Raw genomic sequence first — 24,177 nt, 5'->3', positions numbered from 1 at the left:
GTATATGTGTTTGCACGATTATTAAATAACAATTATAATAATAATATTATTATTATGTATATATATACACATAACCCTAACCTGTATATATGTATATGTTTGTATGATTATTAAATAATAATAACATTAACCCATTATTATATATGTATATATATATAACACTAACCTGTATACATGTATATATGTTTGTATGATTATTAAATAATAATAATATTATAATATATGTATATGTGCACATAACCCTAACCTGTATATATGTCTGTATGATTATCATTATAATTAATATGATATTATAATACAATATTATTATTATTATTATTAAATAATAATATTAACCCATTATATATGTATATATACATAACCCTAACCTATATATATGTATATATGCTTGTGTGATTATTAACTAATAATAATATTAATATTATATATGTATATATACATAACCCTAACCTGTATATATGTATATCTGTTTGTTTCAATCCATCAATCAATCGTATTTATTGAGCACTTACTGTGTGCAGAGCACTGTACTAATTGATTGGGAAGTACAAGTTGGCAACATATAGAGACGGTCCCTACCCAACAGTGGGCTCACAGTCTAGAAGACTGTGTTTGGATTTATTGTATTGTATTGTATGAATTTATTACTCTATTTAAATATATTATATATATTATTAATAATAATTGATAATAATAATATTAGCATTATTGTTATATATGTATATATATACATAAGCCTAACCTGTATATATGTATATATGTTTGTATGGATTTATTACTCTATTTATTTTACTTGTACATATCGATTCTACTTTATTTATTTATTTATTTATTTTTATTTATTTTTATTTATTTTATTTTTATTTTATTTTTTTTTTATTTTGTTAATATGTTTTGTTTTGTTCTCTATCTTCCCCCTTCTAGACTTCCCCCTTCCCTTCTAAACCATGAGCCCACTGTTGGGTAGGGACCGCCTCGGTTTGTTGCCAACTTGGACTTCCCAAGCGCTTAGTCCAGTGCTCTGCACACAGTAAGCGCTCACTAAATACGATTGAATGAATGAATGAATGAATGAATTTAGTACTCTATTTATTTATTTTATCTGTACACATTTATTCTATTTATTTTATTTTGTTAATATGTTTTGTCTTGTTGTCTGTCTCCCCCTTCAAGACTGTGAGCCCGCTGTTGGGTAGGGACCGTCTCTAGATGTTGCCAACTTGGATTTCCCAAGCGCTTAGTACAGTGTTCTGCACACAGTAAGCGCTCAATAAATACGATTGAATGAATGAATGAATGAATGAATGAATGAATGATTCCCCCTTCTAGACTGTGAGCCCACTGTTGGGTAGGGACCGTCTCTATATGTTGCCAACTTGTACTTCCCAAGCGCTTAGTACAGTGCTCTGCACACAGTAAGCGCTCAATAAATACGATTGAATGAGTGAACGAATGAATTTATTACTCTATTTATTTATTTTAATTGTACACATTTATTCTATTTATTTTATTTTGTTAATATGTTTTGTCTTGTTGTCTGTCTCCCCCTTCTAGACTGTGAGCCCGCTGTTGGGTAGGGACCGTCTCTAAATGTTGCCAACTTGGACTTCCCAAGCGCTTAGTCCAGTGTTCTGCACACAGTAAGCGCTCAATAAATACGATTGAATGAATGAATGAATGAATGAATGAATGAATGAATGAATGAATGAATGAATGATTCCCCCTTCTAGACTGTGAGCCCACTGTTGGGTAGGGACCGTCTTTAGATGTTGCCAACTTGTACTTCCCAAGCGCTTAGTCCAGTGTTCTGCACACAGTAAGCGCTCAATAAATACGATTGAATGAGTGAATGAATGAATTTATTACTCTATTTATTTATTTTAATTGTACACATTTATTCTATTTATTTTATTTTGTTAATATGTTTTGTCTTGTTGTCTGTCTCCCCCTTCTAGACTGTGAGCCCGTTGTTGCGTAGGGTCTCTAGATGTTGCCAACTTGGACTTCCCAAGCGCTTAGTCCAGTGTTCTGCACACAGTAAGCGCTCAATAAATACGATTGATTGATTGATTGATTGATTGATTCCCCCTTCTAGACTGTGAGCCCACTGTCGGGTAGGGCCCGTCTCTAGATGTTGCCGACTTGGACTTCCCAAGCGCTTAGCCCAGTGCTCTGCACACAGTAAGCGCTCAATAAATACGATGGAACGAATGAATGACTGAATGAACTAAGCGCTTGGGAAGTCCAAGTGGGCGACATATAGAGACGGTCCCTACCCGACAGCGGGTCTAGAAGAGTTGTCGGGTAGGGACCGTCTCCATCCGTCGCCCAGTTGGACTTCCCAAGCGCTTAGTACAGTGCTGTGCACACAGGGAGCGCTCAGTAAGTATGAAGGAATGAAGGAATGTCCGCCTCTCCCATCCCTTCCCGCTCTTCCGTCCCCTAGGCCCATTCCCGGGATCTGTCGGAGGAGAAATACGTCACGTCCAAGATCAACTTGGTGGATCTGGCGGGATCCGAACGGGTGGGAAAGACTGGGGTGAGTGGACACCCCCCGGCCGGGCACTGCCAATCCAAGCGGGGGTGGGGGGCGTCTACCACATGCCGGGACACTGCCCAATACACTCCAGGCCCACAGCGGCCAGTGGGCCGGTCCAGCGTATTTATTGAGCCCATTTATTTATTCTTCTAGACCGTGAGCCCGTTGTTGGGTAGGGACCACCTCTGTATGTTGCCAACTTGGACTTCCCAAGCGCTTAGTACAGTGCTCTGCACCCAGGAAGCGCTCAGTACATACGATGGAATGGAGAAGCAGCGTGGCTCAGTGGAAAGAGCCCGGGCTTTGGAGTCAGAGGTCGTGGGTTCAAATCCCAGCCCCGCCAGTTGTCAGCTGGGTGACTTTGGGCGGGTCACTTCGCTTCTCTGGGCCTCAGTCCCCTCGTCTGGAAAATGGGGATGAAGACTAGGAGCCCCTTGTGGGACAATCTAATTACCTTGTATCTCCCCCAGCGCTTAGAACAGTGTTTGGCACCTAGTAAGCGCTTTACAAATACCAATATTATTATTATTCTCTGTGCCTCAGTTCCCTCATCTGTAAAATGGGGATGAAGACTGTGAGCCCCACGGGGGACAACCTGATCACCTTGTATCTCCCCCCGCACTTAGAACAGTGCTTGGCACCTAGTAAGCGCTTAACAAATACCAATATTATTATTATTATTATTATTGTTCTCTGTGCCTCAGTTCCCTCATCTGTCAAATGGGGATGAAGACTGTGAGCCCCACGGGGGACAACCTGATTACCTTGTATCCCCCCCAGCGCTAAGAACAGTGCTTTACACATAGTAAGCGCTTAATAAATGCCATTATTATAAGCGCTTAGTCCAGTGCTCTGCACCTAGTAAGTGCTTAACAAATACCAATATTATTATTATTATTATTATTATTATTCTCTGTGCCTCAGTTCCCTCATCTGTCAAATGGGGATGAAGACTGTGAGCCCACGGGGGACAACCTGATCACCTTGTATCCCCCCCAGCGCTTAGAACAGTGCTTGGCACATAGTAAGCGCATAATAAATGCCATTATTATAAGCACTTAGTCCAGTGCTCTGCACACAGTAAGCGCTTAATAAATGCTATTATTATCAGCGCTTAGTCCAGTGCTCTGCACACAGTAAGCGCTTAATAAATGCTATTATTATCAGCGCTTAGTCCAGTGCTCCGCACACAGTAAGCGCTCAATAAATACGATGGAAGGAATGAATGAACTGAGCGCTTTTCTGTGCACAGAGCACTGGACTAAGCGCACGGACTCAATCAATCGGATTTATTGAGCGCTTACTGTGTGCTGAGCACTGTCGATAAATACGATTGAAGGAGTGAATGAACTGAGCGCTTTTCTGTGCACAGAGCACTGGACTAGGCGCACGGAATCAATCGGATGCATTGAGCGCTTACTGTGTGCTGAGCACTGTCGATAAATCCGTTTGAAGGAATGAATGGACTGAGCGCTTTTCTGTGCACAGAGCACTGGACTAGGCGCACGGAATCAATCAATCGGATTTATTGAGCGCTTACTGTGTGCTGAGCACTGTCGATAAATACGATGGAAGGAATGAATGGACTGAGCGCTTTTCTGTGCACAGAGCACTGGACTAGGCGCACGGAATCAATCAATCGGATTTATTGAGCGCTTACTGTGTGCTGAGCACTGTCGATAAATACGATTGAAGGAATGAATGGACTGAGCGCTTTTCTGTGCAAAGAGCACTGGACTAAGCGCACGGAATCAATCAATCGGATTTATTGAGCGCTTACTGTGTGCAGAGCACTGTCAATAAATATGATTGAAGGAATGAATGAACTGAGCGCTTTTCTGTGCACAGAGCACTGGACTAAGCGCACGGAATCAATCAGTCGGATTTATTGAGCGCTTACTGTGTGCTGAGCACTGTCAATAAATGCGATTGAAGGAATGAATGAACTGAGCGCTTTTCTGTGCACAGAGCACTGGACTAAGTGCGCGGAATCAATCAGTCGGATTTATTGAGCGCTTACTGTGTGCTGAGCACTGTCAATAAATATGATTGAAGGAATGAATGAACTGAGCGCTTTTCTGTGCACAGAGCACTGGACTAAGCGCACGGAATCAATCGGATTTACTGAGCGCTTACTGTGTGCTGAGCACTGTCGATAAATACGATTAAAGGAATGAATGAACTGAGCGCTTTTCTGTGCACAGAGCACTGGACTAAGCGCACGGAATCAATCAATCGGATTTCTTGAGTGCTCACAGTGTGCAGAGCACTGTACTAAGCGCTTAGCACTGTACTAAGAGGATGATACAACAGGAAACGGATACATGCCCTGCCCACCGCGGGCTGTCTAGAGGGGAAGACGGGCGTTAATAGGAGTAAATCAATTATATAATCTATTACTAATATAATGTAGTATGGTAAATGTTATTATTATTATATAATAATTATTCTTATTACTCTTTGGACGCCAGTCGGACGGGCGGGTCCTGAAGGAGGCCGCCTCCATCAACAGATCGCTGTCCTTCTTGGAGCAGGCCATCGTGGCACTGGGCGAGCGCCGCAGAGAGCACGTGCCCTTCCGCCGATCCAAGCTCACCCACGCCCTCAAGGACTCACTGGGTATGCCATTCTGTCGTACTTATTGAGCGCTCCCTGCGTGCAGAGCACTGGACTAAGCGCTTGGGAAGTCCCTAGTCGTTCATTCATTCAGCCGGTCGTAGTTATCGAGCGCTTACCGCGTGCAGAGCACTGGACTAAGCGCTTGGGAAGCCCAAGCCGGCAACAGTCATTCCTTCGTTCAGTCGTATTTATTGAGCGCTTACTATGTGCAGAGCACTGGACTAAGTGCTTGGGAAGCCCAAGTTGGCAGCATTCATTTGATTAGTATGTTTTGTTTTGTCGTCCGTCTCCCCCTTCTAGACCGTGAGCCCGCTGTCGGGTAGGGACCGGCTCTAGATGTTGCCGACTTGTCCTTCCCAAGCGCTTAGTACAGTGCTCTGCACACAGTAAGCGCTCGATAAATACGATTGAAGGAATGAATGAACTTCACTTCTCTGGGCCTCAGTCCCCTCATCTGGAAAATGGGGATGAAGACTGGGAGCTGGGTGACTTTGGGCAAATCGCTTCTCTGTGCCTCAGTTCCCTCATCTGAAAAAGGGGGATGAAGACTGGGAGCCCCCCGTGGGACCACCTGATCACCTTGCAGCCGCCCCAGCGCTTAGAACAGTGCTGTGCACATAGTAAGCGCTTCATTCATTCATTCATTCATTCAATCGTATTTATTGAGCGCTTCCTGTGTGCAGAGCACTGGACTAAGCGCTTGGGAAGTCCAAGTCGGCAACATCTAGGGACGGTCCCTACCCAACAGTGGGCTCACTGTCTAGAAGGGGGAGACGGACAACAAAACAAAACATATTAACAAAATAAAATAAATAGAATAGTAAATATGGACAAGTAAAATAAATGCCATCATTGTTATTATTAACAAATACCATTATTATTATTATAATTATTATTACTATTATAATTATTATTATTATTATTATCTGAGCCTCAGTTCCCTCATCTATAAAATGGGGATGAAGACTGTGAGCCCCCCGTGGGACAACCTCATCACCTTGTAGCCTCCCCGGCGCATAGCACAGTGCCGTGCACGTATTAAGCGCTTAATAAATGCCATCATCATTATTATTATTCTCTGAGCCTCAGTTTCCTCATCTGTAAAGTGATAAACACCATCACTGTTTTTCCCCGGACTACGGCCCAGCTGGCCGCCCCTTCTCTTTCCGCCCCCTCTGTGGGACAACCTGATCACCTTGTAGCCTCCCCGGCGCTTAGCACAGTGCCGTGCACATAGTAAGCGCTTAATAAATGCCATCATCGTCATTATTATTATTCTCTGAGCCTCAGTTTCCTCATCTGTAAATTGATAAACACCATCACTGTTTTTCCCCTGGACTGTGGCCCAGCTGGCCGCCCCTTCTCTTTCCGCCCCCTCTGTGGGACAACCTGATCACCTTGTAGCCTCCCCGGCACTTAGAACAGCGCCGTGCACATAGTAAGCGCTTAATAAATGCCATCATCGTCATTATTATTATTCTCTGAGCCTCAGTTTCCTCATCTGTAAAGTGATAAATGCCATCCCTGTTTTTCCCCTGGACTGCGGCCCAGCTGGCCGCCCCTTCTCTTTCCGCCCCCTCTGTGGGACAACCTGATCACCTTGTAGCCTCCCCGGCGCTTAGAACAGCGCCATGCACATAGTAAGTGCTTAATAAAGGCCATTATTATTATTATTATTCTCTGAGCCTCAGTTTCCTCATCTGTAAAGTGATAAATACCATCCCTGTTTTTCCCCTGGACTGCGGCCCAGCTGGCCGCCCCTTCTCTTTCCGCCCCCTCTGTGGGACAACCTGATCACCCTGTAGCCTCCCCAACGCTTAGCACAGTGCCGTGCACATAGTAAGCACTTAATAAATGCCATCATTGTTATTATTATTATTCTCTGAGCCTCAGTTTCCTCATCTGTAAAGTGATAAATGCCATCCCTGTTTTTCCCCTGGACTGCGGCCCAGCTGGCCGCCCCTTCTCTTTCCGCCCCCTCTGTGGGACAACCTGATCACCCTGTAGCCTCCCCGGCGCTTAGCACAGTGCCGTGCACATAGTAAGCACTTAATAAATGCCATCATCGTTATTATTATTATTCTCTGAGCCTCAGTTTCCTCATCTGTAAAGTGATAAATACCATCACTGTTTTTCCCCTGGGCTGTGGCCCAGCTGGCCGCCCCTTCTCTTTCCGCCCCCTCTGTGGGACAACCTGATCACCTTGTAGCCTCCCCGGCGTTTAGCACAGTGCCATACACATTGTAAGCACTTAATAAATGCCATCATCATCATTATTATTATTCTCTGAGCCTCAGTTTCCTCATCTGTAAAGTGATAAATACCATCACTGTTTTTCCCCTGGATTGCAGCCCAGCTGGCCGCCCCTTCTCTTTCCGCCCCCTCTGTGGGCCAACCTGATCACCTTGTAGCCTCCCCGGCGCTTAGCACAGTGCCGTGCACATAGTAAGCGCTTAATAAATGCCATAATCATTATTATTATTATTCTCTGAGCCTCAGTTTCCTCATCTGTAAAGTGACAATCCCATCATTGTTTTTCCCCTGGACTGCGGCCCAGCTTCCCACCTAGACGCCCCCTCTCTTTCCCAAGACCCGAGTTTCGAACCCAGGACCCTCTCCGCTCTCCTTTCTGCAGGGGGAAACTGCAATACGGTCCTGGTGGCCAACGTCTACGGCGAAGCCGCTCAGCTGGAGGAGACGGTGAGTCCGCAGGGTGACCGTTCGTATTTACTGAGCGCTTACTGTGGGCAGGGCACTGTACGAAGCGCCTGGGGGAGAACAATAAGCAGACACGTTCCCTGCCCACCGCGGGCTGACCGTCTAGAGAAGCATCATCATCGATCGTATTTATTGAGCGCTTACTGTGTGCAGAGCACTGTACTAAGCGCTTGGGAAGGACAAATTGGCAACATCTAGAGACAGTCCCTACCCAACGGTGGGCTCACAGTCTAAAAGGGGGAGACAGAGAACAAAACCAAACATACGAACAAAATAAAATAAATAGAAATAGAAGCAGTGTGGCTCAGTGGAAAGAGCCCGGCCTTGGGAGTCAGAGGTCGTGGGTTCGAATCCCGGCTCCGCCGCCTGTCTGCTGTGTGACTTTGGGCAAGTCGCTTCACTTCTCTAGGCCTCAGTTCCCTCATCTGTCAAATGGGGATGAAGACTAGGAGCCCCTTGTGGGACAATCTGATTACCTTGTATCTCCCCCAGCGCTTAGAACAGTGCTTGGCACCTAGTAAGCGCTTAACAAATACCAGGATGATTATTATTATTATTCTCTGGGCCTCAGTTCCCTCATCTGTCAAATGGGGATGAAGACTGTGAGCCCCATGGGTGACAACCTGATCACCTTGTATCTCCCCCCGCGCTTAGAACAGTGCTTGGCACATAGTAAGCGCTTAAATACCAATATTATTATTATTCTCTGTGCCTCAGTTCCCTCATCTGTCAAATGGGGATGAAGACTGTGAGCCCCCCGGGGGACAACCTCATCACCTTGTATCTACCCCCGTGCTTAGAACAGTGCTTGGCACATAGTAAGCACTTAAAAAGTACCATTATTATTATTCTCTATGCCTCAGTTCCCTCATCTGTCAAATGGGGATAAAGACTGTGAGCCCCCCGTGGGACAACCTGATCACCTTGTATCTCCCCCAGCGCTTAGAACAGTGCTCGGCACATAGTAAGCGCTTAACCAATGTCATCATTATTATTATTATTATTATTATTATTATGATTAGTCCACTATGGCTCAGTGGAAAGAGCCTGGGCTTTGGAGTCAGGAGGTCGAGAAGCAGCATGGCTCAGTGGAAAGAGCCCGGGCTTTGGAGTCAGAGGTCATGGGTTCAAATCCTGGCTCCGCCACTTGTCAGCTGGGGGACTTCGGGCCAGTCACTTCACTTCTCTGGGCCTCAGTTCCCTCATCTGGAAAATGGGGATGAAGACTGGGAGCCCCCCGAGGGACAACCTGATCACCTTTTTACCTCTCCAGCGCTTCGAACAGGGCTTTGCACATAGTAAGCGCTTAATAAATGCTATTATTATTATTATTATCATTATTATTATTATCATACATAGTAAGCGCTTGATAAATGCCATTACTATTATTATTATTATCACCAATATCATCTCTCATTCCCTCTCATTCCCTCATCTTTTAGACTGTGAGCCCACTGTTGGGTAGGGACCGTCTCTAGATGTTGCCAACTTGGACTTCCCAAGCGGTTAGTCCAGTGCTCTGCACACAGTAGGCGCTCAATAAATACGATTGATTGATTGATCAATCGATTATCATCCACGGGGGTGGAGTCCTCCCAAATCCCTGTCCCCCATGGGACTCACGGCCTTTTTCTGCTCTCCCCAGCTCTCCTCACTCCGCTTTGCTTCCAGAATGAGGTTGGTGACCACCCAACCCACCGTCAACGAGAAATACCACCCTGAGGTGAGTGACTCGACCGGGAACCGAAATAGAGCGCTTTGCACATAGTAAGCGCTTAACGATAATAATAATAATAATAATAATAATAATGGCATTTATTAAGCGCTTACTATGTGCCAAGCACCGTTCTAAGCGCTGGGGAGGTTACAAGGTCTTTTAGCCTGTGAGCCCACTGTTGGGTAGGGACCGTCTCTAGATGTTGCCAACTTGGACTTCCCAAGCGCTTAGTACAGTGCTCTGCACACAGTCAGCGCTCAATAAATATGATCTTCTAGACTGTGAGCCCGCTGTCGGGTAGGGCCCGTCTCTAGATGTTGCCAACTTGGACTTCCCAAGCGCTTAGTACAGTGCTCTGCACCCAGTCAGCGCTCAATAAATATGATCTTCTAGACTGTGAGCCCGCTGTCGGGTAGGGCCCGTCTCTAGATGTTGCCAACTTGGACTTCCCAAGCGCTTAGTACAGTGCTCTGCACACAGTCAGCGCTCAATAAATATGATCTTCTAGACTGTGAGCCCGCTGTTGGGTAGGGACCGTCTCTAGATGTTGCCGACTTGGACTTCCCAAGCGCTTAGTACAGTGCTCTGCACACAGTCAGCGCTCAATAAATGCGATCGAGTGATTGATTGATTGCAAGCTGATCAGGTTGGCCCACGGGGGGCTCGCAGCGGGGCTCAGTCGTGGGTTCAAATCCTGACTCCGCCAATTGCCAGCTGGGTGACTTTGGGCGAGTCGCTTCACTTCTCCGCTGGGGAGCCAGAGGTGGTGGGTTCTAATCCCGGCTCCGCCACTTGCCAGCTGTGTGACTTTGGGCAAGGTGCTTCACTTCTCTGGGCCTCAGTTCCCTCATCTGGAAAATGGGGATGAAGACTGGGACGCCCCGTGTGGGACAACCTGATTACCTTGTATCTCCCCCAGCGTTTAGAACAGTGCTTGGCACATAGTAACCGCTTAACAAATACCAACATTATTATTATTATTCTCTGGGCCTCAGTTACCTCATCTGTCAAATGGGAATGAAGACTGGGAGCCCCATGTGGGACAACCTGATTACCTTGTAACCTCCCCAGCGCTTAGAACAGTGCTTGGCACATAGTAACCGCTTAACAAATACCAACATTATTATTATTGTTCTCTGGGCCTCAGTTCCCTCATCTGTAAAATGGGGATTAAGACTGTGAGCCCCTCAGGGGGCAACCTGATCACCCTGTAACCTCCCCAGCGCTTAGAACAGTGCTTGGCACATAGTAACCGCTTAACAAATACCAACATTATTATTATTGTTCTCTGGGCCTCAGTTACCTCATCTGTAAAATGGGGATGAAGACTGGGAGCCCCTCAGGGGGCAACCTGATCACCCTGTAACCTCCCTGGCGCTTAGAACAGTGCTTGGCACATGGTAAGTGCTTAATAAATGCCATCATTATTATTATTATTTGTAGTAGTAGTATCCCAACGCTTATAACAGTGCTTGGTACATAGTAAGTGCTTAATAAATGCTATTATTATTGTTATTATTATTCATATTAGTATCATTAATACTCTGATGGTATTGACGCCCGTCTACTTGTTTTGTTCTGTTGTCTGTCTCCCCCCTTCTAGACTGTGAGCCCGTCGTCGGGTAGGGATTGCCTCTATTCGTTGCCGAATTGTAATAATAATAATAATAGTAATGATAATAATAGCATTTATTAAGCACTTACTATGTGCAAAGCACTGTTCTAAGCGCTGGGGAGGTTACCAGGTGATCAGGTTGTCCCACGGGGGGGCTCACAGTCGTCATCCCCATTTGACAGATGAGGCAACTGAGGCCCAGAGAAGTGAAGTGACTCGCCCAAAGTCACACAGCTGACAATTGGCGGAGCCGGGACTTGAACCCAGGACCTCTGACTCCAAAGCCCGGGCTCTTTCCACTGAGCCACGCTGCTTCTTGGGAACTGTCCTTCCCAAGGGCTTAGTACAGTGCTCTGCACACAGTAAAGCGCTCAATAAATACGACTGAATGAACGTGTGTGTGTACTGCTCACTGAGGACGGGGTGGCGTCCATCGGTAATCGATGGTACTTATTATTAATGATAATGATGGTGTTTATTAAGTGCTTACTATAATAATAATAATAATGATGGCATTTATTAAGCGCTTACTATAATAATAGTGGCATTTATTAAGCGTTTACTATAATAATAATAATAATAATGGCATTTATTAAGTGCTTACTATAATAATAATAATGATGGCATTTATTAAGCACTTACTATAATAATAATAATGATGATGGCATTTATTAAGCGCTTACTATAACAATAATAATAATGATGGCATTTATTAAGCGCTTATTATAATAATAATAATGATGGCATTTGTTAAGCGCTTACTATAATAATAATGATAATGATGGCATTTATTAAGCACTTACTATAATAATAATAATGATGGCATTTATTAAGCGCTTACTATAATAATAATGATGATGGCATTTATTAAGCGCTTACTATAATAATAATAATAATAATAATAATGGCATTTATTAAGCGCTTACTATAATAATAATAATGATGATGGCATTTATTAAGTGCTTACTATAATAATAATAATGATGACATTTATTAAGCGCTTACTATAATAATGATAATGATGGCATTTGTTAAGCGCTTACTATAATAATAATGATAATGATGGCATTTATTAAGCGCTTACTATAATAATAATGATGATGGCATTTATTAAGTGCTTACTATAACAATAATAATAATGATGGCATTTACTAAGCGCTTACTATAATAATAATAATGATGATGGCATTTATTAAGCGCTTACTATAACAATAATAATAATGATGGCATTTATTAAGAGCTTACTATAATAATGATAATGATGGCATTTGTTAAGTGCTTACTATAATAATAATGATAATGATGGCATTTGTTAAGCGCTTACTATAATAATAATGATAATGATGGCATTTATTAAGCGCTTACTATAATAATAATAATAATAATGGTATTTATTAAGCACTTACTATAATAATAATAATGATGGCATTTATTAAGCGCTTACTATAATAATAATGATGATGATGGCATTTATTAAGCGCTTACTATAATAATAATAATAATGATGGCATTTATTAAGTACTTACTATAATAATAATAATGATGATGGCATTTATTAAGTGCTTACTGTAACAATAATAATAATGATGGCATTTATTAAGGGCTTACTATAATAATGATAATGATGTCATTTGTTAGGCGCCTACTATAATAATAATGATAATGATGGCATTTGTTAAGCGCTTACTATAATAATAATGATAATGATGGCATTTATTAAGCGCTTACTATAATAATAATAATAATAATGGTATTTATTAAGCACTTACTATAATAATAATAATGATGGCATTTATTAAGCGCTTACTATAATAATAATAATGATGATGTCATTTATTAAGCGCTTACTATAATACTACTAATAATAATGATGATGATGATGATGGCATTTATTAAGCCCTTACTATAATAATGATGATGGCATTTATTAAGCTCTTACTATAATAATACTAATGATGATGGCATTTATTAAGCACTTACTACATGCAAAGCACCGTTCTAAGCGCCGGGGAGGTTACAAGCTGATCAGGTTGTCCCACGGCGGGGCTCACAGTCTTAATCCTCATTTTAATAATAATAATAGTAATGGCATTTATTCATTCATTCATTCAATCGTATTTATTGAGCGCTTCCTGTGTGCAGAGCACTGGACTAAGCACTCGGGAAGTCCAAGTTGGCAACATCTAGAGACGGTCCCTACCCAACAGCGGGCTCACAAAGCACCGGTCTAAGCGCTGGGGAGGTTACAAGGTGATCAGGTTGTCCCACGGGGGGCTCAGAGTGTGCAGTTGTGAGCACGCTGCACAGTGTACTATGTGCAAAGCACTGTTCGGAGCACTTACTGAGCGCTTACCGTGGGCTGAGCGCTCGGGAGGGGACGCATGCCGAGCTGCCGAGGCCTAGTCCCCGGGCGGGAATAATCAATCAATCAATCAATCAATCAATCGTATTTATTGAGCGCTTACTGTGTGCAGAGCACTGGACTAAGCGCTTGGGAAGTCCAAGTCGGCGACATAACCGAAATAACCGAAACGTCGCCTTGCCCCCCTGCCCCCGTCCAGCGGATGGTGAAGAACTTGGAGAAGGAGCTCCTCGTGTTGAAGCGGGAATTGGGCGTCCAGAACACTTTGGTAAGGACGGGGCGAGCGGGGTGGGATGGACTGGACGCCGGGGGCCCAAAAGGCGCTGACCCCAGGCCCCTGGCCCGGCCTAGGCCAACCGCAGGCCCATCGCCTACGACCCCTTGAACGAAGCCCAGATAGCGGAGATCAACGCCCAAGTGCACCGGTTCCTGGACGGAGGCCTCGACGGCATCGAGGTGAGCCGGGGGTGGACGCCCCTGGGGTGGGGGTGACCCCATTCTTTCATTCAATCGTATTTATTGAGCGCTTCCTGTGTGCAGAGCACTGGGCTAAGCGCTTGGGAAGTCCAAGTGGGCAACATCTAGAGACGGGCCCTACCCAACGACGGGCCCACCGTCTAGAAGGGGGAGATGGACAACAAAATAAAACATGTGGACGTTTATTCCTTCAATCATTCATTCAATTGTACTTATTGAGCGCTTACTGTGTGCAGAGCACTGGGCTAAGCGCTTGGGAAGTCCAAGTGGGCAACATATAGAGACGGGCCCTACCCAGCGACGGGCTCACAGTCTAGAAGGGGGAGACGGACAACAAAACAAAACTTGTGGCCATTTATTCATTCATTCACTCATTCATTCAATCGTATTTATTGAGCGCTTACTGTGCGCAGAGCACTGGACTAAGCGCTTGGGAAGTCCAAGTGGGCAACATCCAGAGACGGGCCCTACCCAACGACGGGCTCACTGTTAGTACAGTGCTAAGTGCTTAGTACAGTGCTCTGCACATAGTAAGCGCTCAGTAAATACGATTGATCAATCAATCAATCAATCAATCAACTGTATTTATTGAGCGCTTACTATGTGCAGAGCACTGTACTAAGCGCTTGGGAAGTACAAATTGGCATCACATAGAGACAGTCCCTACCCAACAGTGGGCTCACAGTCTAAAAGGTGGGCTCACAGTCTAAAAGATTGATGATAGGAAGGGGAGATGGACAACAAAATCAAACATGTGGACGTTTATTCCTTCAATCATTCATTCAATTGTACTTATTGAGCGCTTACTGTGTGCAGAGCACTGGACTAAGCGCTTGGGAAGTCCAAGTGGGCAACATATAGAGACGGGCCCTACCCAGTGACGGGCTCACAGTCTAGAAGGGGGAGACGGACAACAAAACAAAACATGCGGCCATTTATTCATTCATTCACTCATTCATTCATTCATTCAATCGTATTTATTGAGCGCTTACTGTGTGCGGAGCACTGGACTAAGCGCTTGGGAAGTCCAAGTGGGCAACATCCAGAGACGGGCCCTACCCAACGACGGGCTCACTGTTAGTACAGTGCTAAGCGCTTAGTACAGTGCTCTGCACATAGTAAGCGCTCAATAAATACGATTGATGATAGGAAGGGGAGATGGACGACAAAATCAGACATGTGGACGTTTATTCCTTCAATCATTCATTCAGTTGGATTTATTGAGCGCTTACTGTGTGCAGGGCACTGGACTAAGCGCTTGGGAAGTCCAAGTCGGCAACATCTAGAGATGGTCCTTACCCAACGACGACATATTTATTACTCTATTTATTTATTTATCTATTTATTTTACTTGTACATTTCTATCCTACTTATTTTATTTTGTTGGTATGTTTGGTTCTGTTCTCTGTCTCCCCCTTTTAGACTGTGAGCCCACTGTTGGGTAGGGACTGTCTCTATGTGTTGCCAATTTGTACTTCCCAAGCGCTTAGTACAGTGCTCTGCACATAGTCAGCGCTCAATAAATACGATTGATTGATTGATTGATTGACGGGCTCACAGTCTAGAAGGGGGAGACGGACAACAGAACAAAACATGTGGCCATTTATGCATTCATTCATTCAATTGTATTTATTGAGCGCTTACCGTGTGCAGAGCACTGGACTAAGCGCTTGGGAAGCCCAAGTCGGCAACATCTAGAGACGGTCCCTACCCAACAGCGGGCTCACAGTCTAAGACGGACAACAAAACAAAACATAGTAACAAGATAAAATAAATAGATTAAATATGTACAAATAAAATAAATAAATTTCCACTGAGCCACGCTGCTTATTAAGCACTTCCTGGGTGCAGAGCACTGTGCTAAGCGCCTGGGAGAGGACAGGACAACAATAAACAGCGACAATCCCTGCCCAAGGTGGCCTGGCTTAGCGCCAAGAGCCCGGGCTTGGGAGTCAGAGGTCATGGGTTCGAATCCTGCCTCTGCCACTTGTCAGCTGTGTGACTTTGGGCAAGTCACTTCACTTCTCTGAGCCTCAGTTACCTCATCTGGAAAATGGGGATTAAGACTATGATCCCCTAGTGGGACAACCTGATCACCTTTTATCCCCCCCCCCCAGCGCTTAGAACAGTGCTGTGCACATAGTAAGTGCTTAACAAATGTCATTATTATTATTATTACTTTACCTCTCTGTGCCTCAGTTCCCTCATCTGTCAAATGGGGATGAAGACTGAGAGCCCCACGGGGGACAACCTGATTACCTTGTAACCTCCCCAGTGCTTAGAATGGTGTTTGTCACGTAGTAAGCGCTTAACAAATACCATCATTATTATTATTATCCACCCCAGGGCTTTGTACAGTGTCTGCCACATAGTAAGCGCTGAACAAATCGCCCTTCTTGTACATATGTGCATTTCTTGTCCATATTGACTATTCTATTTATTTTGTTAACATTGTGCATTTGGCTTTAATTCTATTTATTCTGATGACTTGACACCTGTCCGCATGTTTTGTTGTCTGTCTCCTCCTTCTAATCATCATCAATCGTATTTATTGAGCGCTTACTATGTGCAGAGCACTGTACTAAGCGCTTGGGAAGTACAAATTGGCAACATATAGAGAGAGTCTCTATAATAATAATAATAGTAATAATACTAATTTTGGTATTTGTTAAGCGCTTACTAAGTGCAAAGCACTGTTCTAAGCGCTGGGGAGGATGCAAAGTGATCAGGTTGTCCCACGTGGGGCTCACAGTCTTAATCCCCCTTTCACAGACGAAGTAACTGAGGCCCAGAGAAGCGAAGTGACTCGCCCAAAGTCACCCAGCTGACAATTGGCAGAGCCGGGATTTGAACCCATGACCTCTGACTCCAAAGCCGGGGCTCTTTCCATCGAGCCACGCTGCTTCTAATAATAATTAGACGCAGCGCTAAGCGCTTACAATCAAGCGCTTAGTACAGTGCTCTGCACACAGTAAGCGCTCAATAAATACGCCTGATGAATAATAATAATAATAATAATAATACGAGCCACGCTGCTTCTAATAATAATAATAATAATAATAGTAACAATGGCTTTTATTATGAGCCCGTTGTTGGGGAGGGACTGTCTCTAGATGTTGCCAATTTGTACTTCCCAAGTGCTTAGTCCAGGGCTCTGCACACAGTAATTAATAAATAAATCGATTCAATCAATAAATCAATTCAATCAATAAATCAATTCAATCAATGAATACGATTGAATGAATGAATAATGAATGAATGAATGAACAAATACCATAATTATTAGTATTATTAAAACAGGACAATAACAGACACATTCCCCGCTCACCGTGAATTTCCAGTCTAGGTAAGGTCCAAATCCCCCCTTCCCTCCCCACCGCGGCCCACCAGCGGCCACCGACCGGACGGGCTACTGTTGGGCCGCCCTGGAGCTCAATGAATTCATTCATTCATTCAGTCGCATTTATTGAGCGCTTACTGTGTGCAGAGCACTGGACAATTGAAAGAATGACTCCGTGAATGACCACCCCGTTGCTTCCCATCTGCCCCCCAGATCATCAACGTCCGACAGGTCCAGGAGGTGTTCAACCAGTTCAAAGTGATCTTAAGGTAACCGCCCCCCCCGGGGGTCCGGATCCCCCCAGGGCCGGGAAAGGCAGACCCCCGGTCGCCCCGGTATTTCACGCGCATCCCCCCCGCCTTGTTGCCCAGCCAACAGGAGAAAGAAGTGGAGTCCAAGCTGCTCCACAAGTACACGTTGATCGACAAGAACGACGAGGCGGCCATACTGGCCGCCCAGAAGGTAGGCCTGAGGGGGGGGTCTCCCCGCCGTCCCCCGCGTCCTCGGAAGCCCATTCTTGGGTCAGGACCACCTCTATCCGAATTGTCCTTCCCAAGCGCTCAGTCCAGTGCTCTGCACACGGTAAGCGCTCAATAAATACAATGGAATGAATGACTTCCCTTCAAAGCCCTACTGAGAGCTCACCTCCTCCAGGAGGCCTTCCCAGACTTCCCTTCCCCTCCTTCCTCTCCCCCCCGCCTTACCTCCTTTCCCTCCCCACAGCACCTGGAGATATATATATATATATGTTTGTACGCATTTATTACTCTATTTTATTTGTACATATTTATTCTATTTATTTTATCTTGTTAATATGTTTTGTTTTGTTGTCCATCTCCCCCTTCTAGACTGTAAGCCCGCTGTTGGGTTAGGAACCGTCTCTAGATGTTGCCGACTTGGACTTCCCAAGCGCTTAGTCCAGTGCTCTGCACACAGTAAGCGCTCAATAAATACGATTGAAGGAATGAATGAATGACTTTGACACCCGTCCACATGTTTTGTGCTGTTGTCCGTCTCCCCCTTCTAGACTGTGAGCCCGTTGTCAGGTAGGGACCGTCTCTATATGTTGCTGAATTGTACTTCCCAAGCGCTCAGTACAGTGCTCAGCACACGGTAAGCGCTCAATAAATACGATTGAATGAATGAATGACCCACAAGGGCCCGGGCGGCGCCAGCCTGGGCTTTCTATCTGTTGCCGAATTGTCCTTCCCAAGCGCTCAGTCCAGTGAACATGGTAAGTGCTCAATAAATACGATTGAATGAATGAATGAACCACATGGGCCCGGGCAGCGCCAGCCTGGGCTCTCTTTCTGTTGCCGAATTGTCCTTCCCAAGTGCTCAGTCCAGTGCTCAGCACACGGTAAGTGCTCAATAAATATGATCGAATGAATGAATGAATGACTTTGATACCCGTCCACAGGTTTTGTGCTGTTGTCTGTCTCCCCCTTCTAGACTGTGAGCCCGTTGTCGGGTAGGAACCGTCTTTATATGTTGCCGAATTGTCCTTCCCAAGCGCTCAGTCCACTGCATATGGTAAGCGCTCAATAAATACGATCGAATGAATGAATGAACCGCATGGGCTCGGGCGGTGCCCGCCTGGGCTCTCTATATGTTGCCGAATTGTCCTTCCCAAGCGCTCAGTCCAGTGCACATGGTAAGCGCTCAATAAATGCGATGGAATGAATGAAACGCATGGGCCCAGGTGGTGCCAGCCTGGGCTCTCTATCTGTTGCCAAATTGTCCTTCCCAAGCGCTCAGTCCAGTGCACACGGTAAGCGCTCAATAAATACGATCCAATGAATGAATGAACCACATGGGCCCGGGCGGCGCCAGCCTGGGCTCTCTATCTGTTGCCGAATTGTGCTTCCCAAGCTCTCAGTCCAGTGCACACGGTAAGCGCTCAATAAATACGATAGAATGAATGAATGAACTGCATGGGCCCAGGTGGCGCCAGCCTGGGCTCTCTCTCTGTTGCCGAATTGTCCTTCCCAAACGCTCAGTCCACTGCACACGGTAAGCGCTCAATAAATACGATGGAATGAATGAATGAACCGCATGGGCCCGCGCGGTGCCAGCCTGGGCTCTCTCTCTGTTGCCAAATTGTCCTTCCCAAGCGCTCAGTCCAGTGCACATGGTAAGTGCTCAATAAATACGATCGAATGAATGAATGAACTGCATGGGCCCAGGCGGCGCCAGCCTGGGCTCTCTCTCTGTTGCCGAATTGTGCTTCCCAAGCGCTCAGTCCATTGCACATGGTAAGCGCTCAATAAATACGATTGAATGAATGAATGAACCGCATGGGCCCCGGCGGCACCAGCCTGGGCTCTCTCTCTGTTGCCGAATCGTCCTTCCCAAGCGCTCAGTCCAGTGAACACGGTAAGCGCTCAATAAATACGATGGAATGAATGAATGAACCGCAGGGTGCCCAGGACCACCAGGAAGGGCAAGGTCATTCGGGGCGTGACCTCTGACCCCGCCAGACCCTCTGTCCTCCCCTCCAGGCCGGCCTGGTGGACGCGGACGGCCAGTCGCTGGTGGAAAACGAGAGCCAAGGGGTCGTGCCCGTCTCCAACAAGCCGGGGAGGAAAATCAAGGGCAAGAAAGGCAAGGAGCTGCCGGCCAGGTGGGTAGGGGGAGACGCAGCACGGCCCCAGGAGGTCCCGGGTTCAAATCCCGACTCCGCCACGCGTCCGCCGTGTGACCCTGGGCGAGTCGCTTCACTTCCCTGCGCCTCGGTGGCCTCGTCTGTAAAATGGGGATGGAGACTGGGAGCCCCAGGGGGGACGGGGACTGTGCCCAATCCCGTTTGTTTGTATCCACCCCAACGCTTAGTACAGTGCCTGGCATATAGCAAGCACTCAACAAAGACCGTGATCAGTACCAGAGAAGCAGCGGGGCTCAATGGGAAGAGCCCGGGGTTGGGAGTCGGAGGTCATGGGTTCAAATGCCGACTCTGCCAATTGTCAGCTGGGTGACTTTGGGCAAGTCGCTTCACTTCTCTGGGCCTCAGTTCCCTCATCTGGAAAATGGGGATGAAGACTGTGAGCCCCACAAGGGACAACCTGATCACCTTGTATCCACCCCAGCACTTAGAGCAGTGCTTTGCACATAGTAAGCGCTTAACATATGCCATCATCATCATTATTATTATTAGGGTAGACTACATATATGTGTATCTATATATATACATGTATATGTAGTCTATATATACATCTATATATACATATAGCTATACACACATATATGTAGTCCATACACACACATATGTAGTCTATATATATACATATATGTAGTCGCTCTATACTCATAGTTATACATATACACACACGTATATGTAGTCTATACACACACATATATGTAGTCTATATATACACACACATATATGTAGTCTATATATACACATATATGTAGTCTCTCTATATACATATACACACACACGTATATGTAGTCTATATAAGCATATACGCACATGCATATGTAGTCTATATATACATGTATATACACAAGTATATGTAGTCTATATACATACACATATATATGCAGTCTATATATACACATATATGTAGCCCACATATACATATGTATATGCAGTCTCTATCTATACACATATATGTAGTCTATATATATGCATATGTAGTGTGTATGTGTATATATGTATATATAGATTGATTAGATAGATTAGATAGATATAGATAGATAGATAGATAGATAGATAGATAGAGATAGATAGATAGATTGATAGATAGATAGATAGATAGATAAACAGAGTTTTTACATAGTATTTGTTAAGCACTTACTATATGCCAGGCGCTTTTCTAAGCACTGGGGAAGATACAAGATAATCAGGTTAACTGTAAGCTCGATATGGGTAGGGAATGTATCTGTTTGTTATAATAATAATAATAAAATAATAATAATGATGGCCTTTGTGAAGCGCTTACTGTGTGCCAAGCACTGTTCTAAGCACTGAGGTAGGTACAAGGTGATCAGGTTGTCCCCCAGGGGGTTCACGGTCTTCATCCCCATTTGACAGATGAAGGACCTGAGGCCCAGAGAAGTGAAGTGACTCGCTCAAGGTCACACAACAGACATGATGACCTTGTATCTCCCCCAGCGCTTAGAACAGTGCTTGGCACATAGTAAGCGCTGAACAAATACCATCCTCATCATCCTGCGGCGGAGCCGGGATTAGAACCCATGACCTCCACCATGATGATGTTTTGTTCTCCGTCTCCCCCTTCTAGGCCGTGAGCCTGTTGTTGGGTAGGGACCGCCTCTATACGTTGCCCACTTGTACTTCCCAAGCGCTTAGTACAGTGCTCTGCACACAAGAAGTGCTCAATACGATTGAATGAAGGAATGAATGAGCCCGTCGTTGGGTAGGGCCCGCCTCTGTACGTTGCCCACTTGGACTTCCCAAGCGCTTAGTCCAGTGCTCTGCACACAGGAAGCGCTCAATAAATACTATTGAATGAGCCCATTGTTGGGTAGGGACAGCCTCTATGCGTTGCCCACTTGGACTTCCCAAGCGCTCAGTCCAGTGCTCTGCACACAGGAAGCACTCAATAAATACGATTGAATGAAGGAATGAATGAGCCCGTCGTTGGGTAGGGCCTGCCTCTATACGTTGCCCACTTGGACTTCCCAAGCGCTTAGTCCAGTGCTCTGCACACAGGAAGCGCTCAATAAATACAATTGAATGAGCCCATAGTTGGGTAGGGCCTGCCTCTATACGTTGCCCACTTGGACTTCCCAAGCGCTTAGTCCAGTGCTCTGCACACAGGAAGCGTTCAATAAATACGATTGAATGAAGGAATGAATGAGCCCGTCATTGGGTAGGGCCTGCCTCTATACGTTGCCCACTTGGACTTCCCAAGCGCTTAGTCCAGTGCTCCGCACACAGGAAGTGCTCAATAAATACTATTGAATGAGCCCATCGTTGGGTAGGGACAGCCTCTATAGGTCGCCCACTTGGACTTCTCAAGCGCTTCGTCCAGTGCTCTGCACACAGGAAGCGCTCAATAAATACGATTGAATGAAGGAATGAATGAGCCCGTCGTTGGGTAGGGCCTGCCTCTATACGTTGCCCACTTGGACTTCCCAAGCGCTTAGTCCAGTGCTCCGCACACAGGAAGTGCTCAATAAATACTATTGAATGAGCCCATCGTTGGGTAGGGACAGCCTCTATAGGTCGCCCACTTGGACTTCTCAAGCGCTTCGTCCAGTGCTCCGCACACAGGAAGCGCTCAATAAATAACGATTGAATGAAGGAATGAATGAGCCCGTCGTTGGGTAGGGCCCGCCACTATAGGTTGCCCACTTGGACTTCCCAAGCGCTCAGTACAGTGCTCTGCACACAGGAAGCGCTCAATAAATACGATTGAATGAGCCCATCGTTGGGTAGGGCCCGCCTCTATACATTGCCCACTTGGACTTCCCAAGCGCTTAGTCCAGTGCTCTGCACACAGGAAGCGCTCAATCAATACGATTGAATGAAGGAATGAATGAGCCCACTGTTGGGTAGGGACCGCTTCTAGATGTTGCCAACTTGGACTTCCCAAGCGCTTAGTCCAGTGCTCTGCACACAGGAAGCGCTCAATAAATACAATTGAATGAGCCCATCGTTGGGTAGGGCCTGCCTCTGTACATTGTCCACTTGGACTTGTTGCCAACTTGTACATCCCAAGCGCTTAGTCCAGTGCTCTGCACACAGTAAGCGCTCAATAAATACGATTGATTGATTGATTTTATACGTTGCCCACTTGGACTTCCCAAGCGCTCCATCCAGTGCTCCGCACACAGGAAGCGCTCAATAAATACGAAGGAATGAACGAGGACGATGGTCATTGCGGACCCCGCTGTCTCCCCTCCAGCGCCTCGGGCCGGAAGGAAGGATCCGGGAGCCCCGGGATGGCGAAGGATCCGGACTCGGCCTCCCTCTCCAAGGCCCAACCGAGCCCGACGTCCAAAGAGCCGGAGGTCAAGGAGCCGTCGGGTCGGGAGCCCGCGGTCCCCGAGCTGGGGCCGGCAGATCCAGCCCCCAAGGACGAGGCCCACCAGCCCAGGTAGCCCACCTCCTCCTCCAAGAAGCCCTCCCAGACTGCGCGCGACCCCCTCTCCAAATCTCCCGCTCCCTTCCGCGTCGCCCCGACTCGCCCCCTCGGCTCATCTCGCACCGCCCAGCTCCACACCGCAGGCTTCATTCATTCAATCGTATTAATCAATCAATCAATCAGTCCTATTTATTGAGCGCTTACTGTGTGCAGAGCACTGGACTAAGCGCTTGGGAAGTACAAGTTGGCAACATAGAGAGACGGTCCCTACCCAACAGTGGGCTCACAGTCTAGAAGGGGGAGACAGAGAACAAAACCAAACATACTAACAAAATAAAATCAATAGAATAGATCTGTACAAGGTAAATAGAGTAATCAATCTATCAATCGTATTTATCGAGCGCTTACTGTGTGCAGAGCACTGGACTAAGCGCTTGGGAAGTCCAAGTTGGCAACATCTAGAGACGGTCCCTACCCAACAGTGGGCTCACAGTCTAGAAGGGGGAGGCAGAGAACAAAACAAAACATATTAACAAAATAAAATAAATAGAATAGATATGTACAAGTAAAATAAATTAATAAATAGAGTAATAATAAATAAATAGAGTAATAGAAGGGTGATACAAGGTGATCAGGTTGTCCCACGGGGGGCTCACAGTCTAAATTATTTATTTGTTTTGTTGTCAGTCTCCCCCTTCTAGACTGTGAGCCCGCTGTTGGGTAGGGACCGTCTCTAG

The 24,177-nt window shown here is 45.8% G+C and overlaps 1 protein-coding gene across 1 annotated transcript in view; it reads left to right on the top strand.

The window, feature by feature from the left end:
* KIF9 (kinesin family member 9) overlaps positions 1–24,177 on the top strand; it is a 77,657-nt gene that overhangs the window by 28,044 nt on the left and 25,436 nt on the right. The window contains exons 7-16 of the mRNA XM_038755822.1: positions 2,447–2,539; positions 5,011–5,158; positions 7,794–7,858; positions 9,522–9,599; positions 13,770–13,838; positions 13,922–14,026; positions 17,601–17,656; positions 17,759–17,849; positions 19,889–20,010; positions 23,261–23,452. Coding sequence (XP_038611750.1) covers positions 2,447–2,539; positions 5,011–5,158; positions 7,794–7,858; positions 9,522–9,599; positions 13,770–13,838; positions 13,922–14,026; positions 17,601–17,656; positions 17,759–17,849; positions 19,889–20,010; positions 23,261–23,452 — 1,019 coding nt within the window. The remainder of the gene's footprint in view (positions 1–2,446; positions 2,540–5,010; positions 5,159–7,793; positions 7,859–9,521; positions 9,600–13,769; positions 13,839–13,921; positions 14,027–17,600; positions 17,657–17,758; positions 17,850–19,888; positions 20,011–23,260; positions 23,453–24,177) is intronic.

Source organism: Tachyglossus aculeatus, chromosome 13, assembly GCF_015852505.1.
Source record: "Tachyglossus aculeatus isolate mTacAcu1 chromosome 13, mTacAcu1.pri, whole genome shotgun sequence".
Taxonomy (NCBI): domain Eukaryota; kingdom Metazoa; phylum Chordata; class Mammalia; order Monotremata; family Tachyglossidae; genus Tachyglossus; species Tachyglossus aculeatus.
The sequence above is the reverse complement of the archived record's forward strand: the minus strand, read 5'-3'. Positions and strand labels throughout refer to the sequence as shown.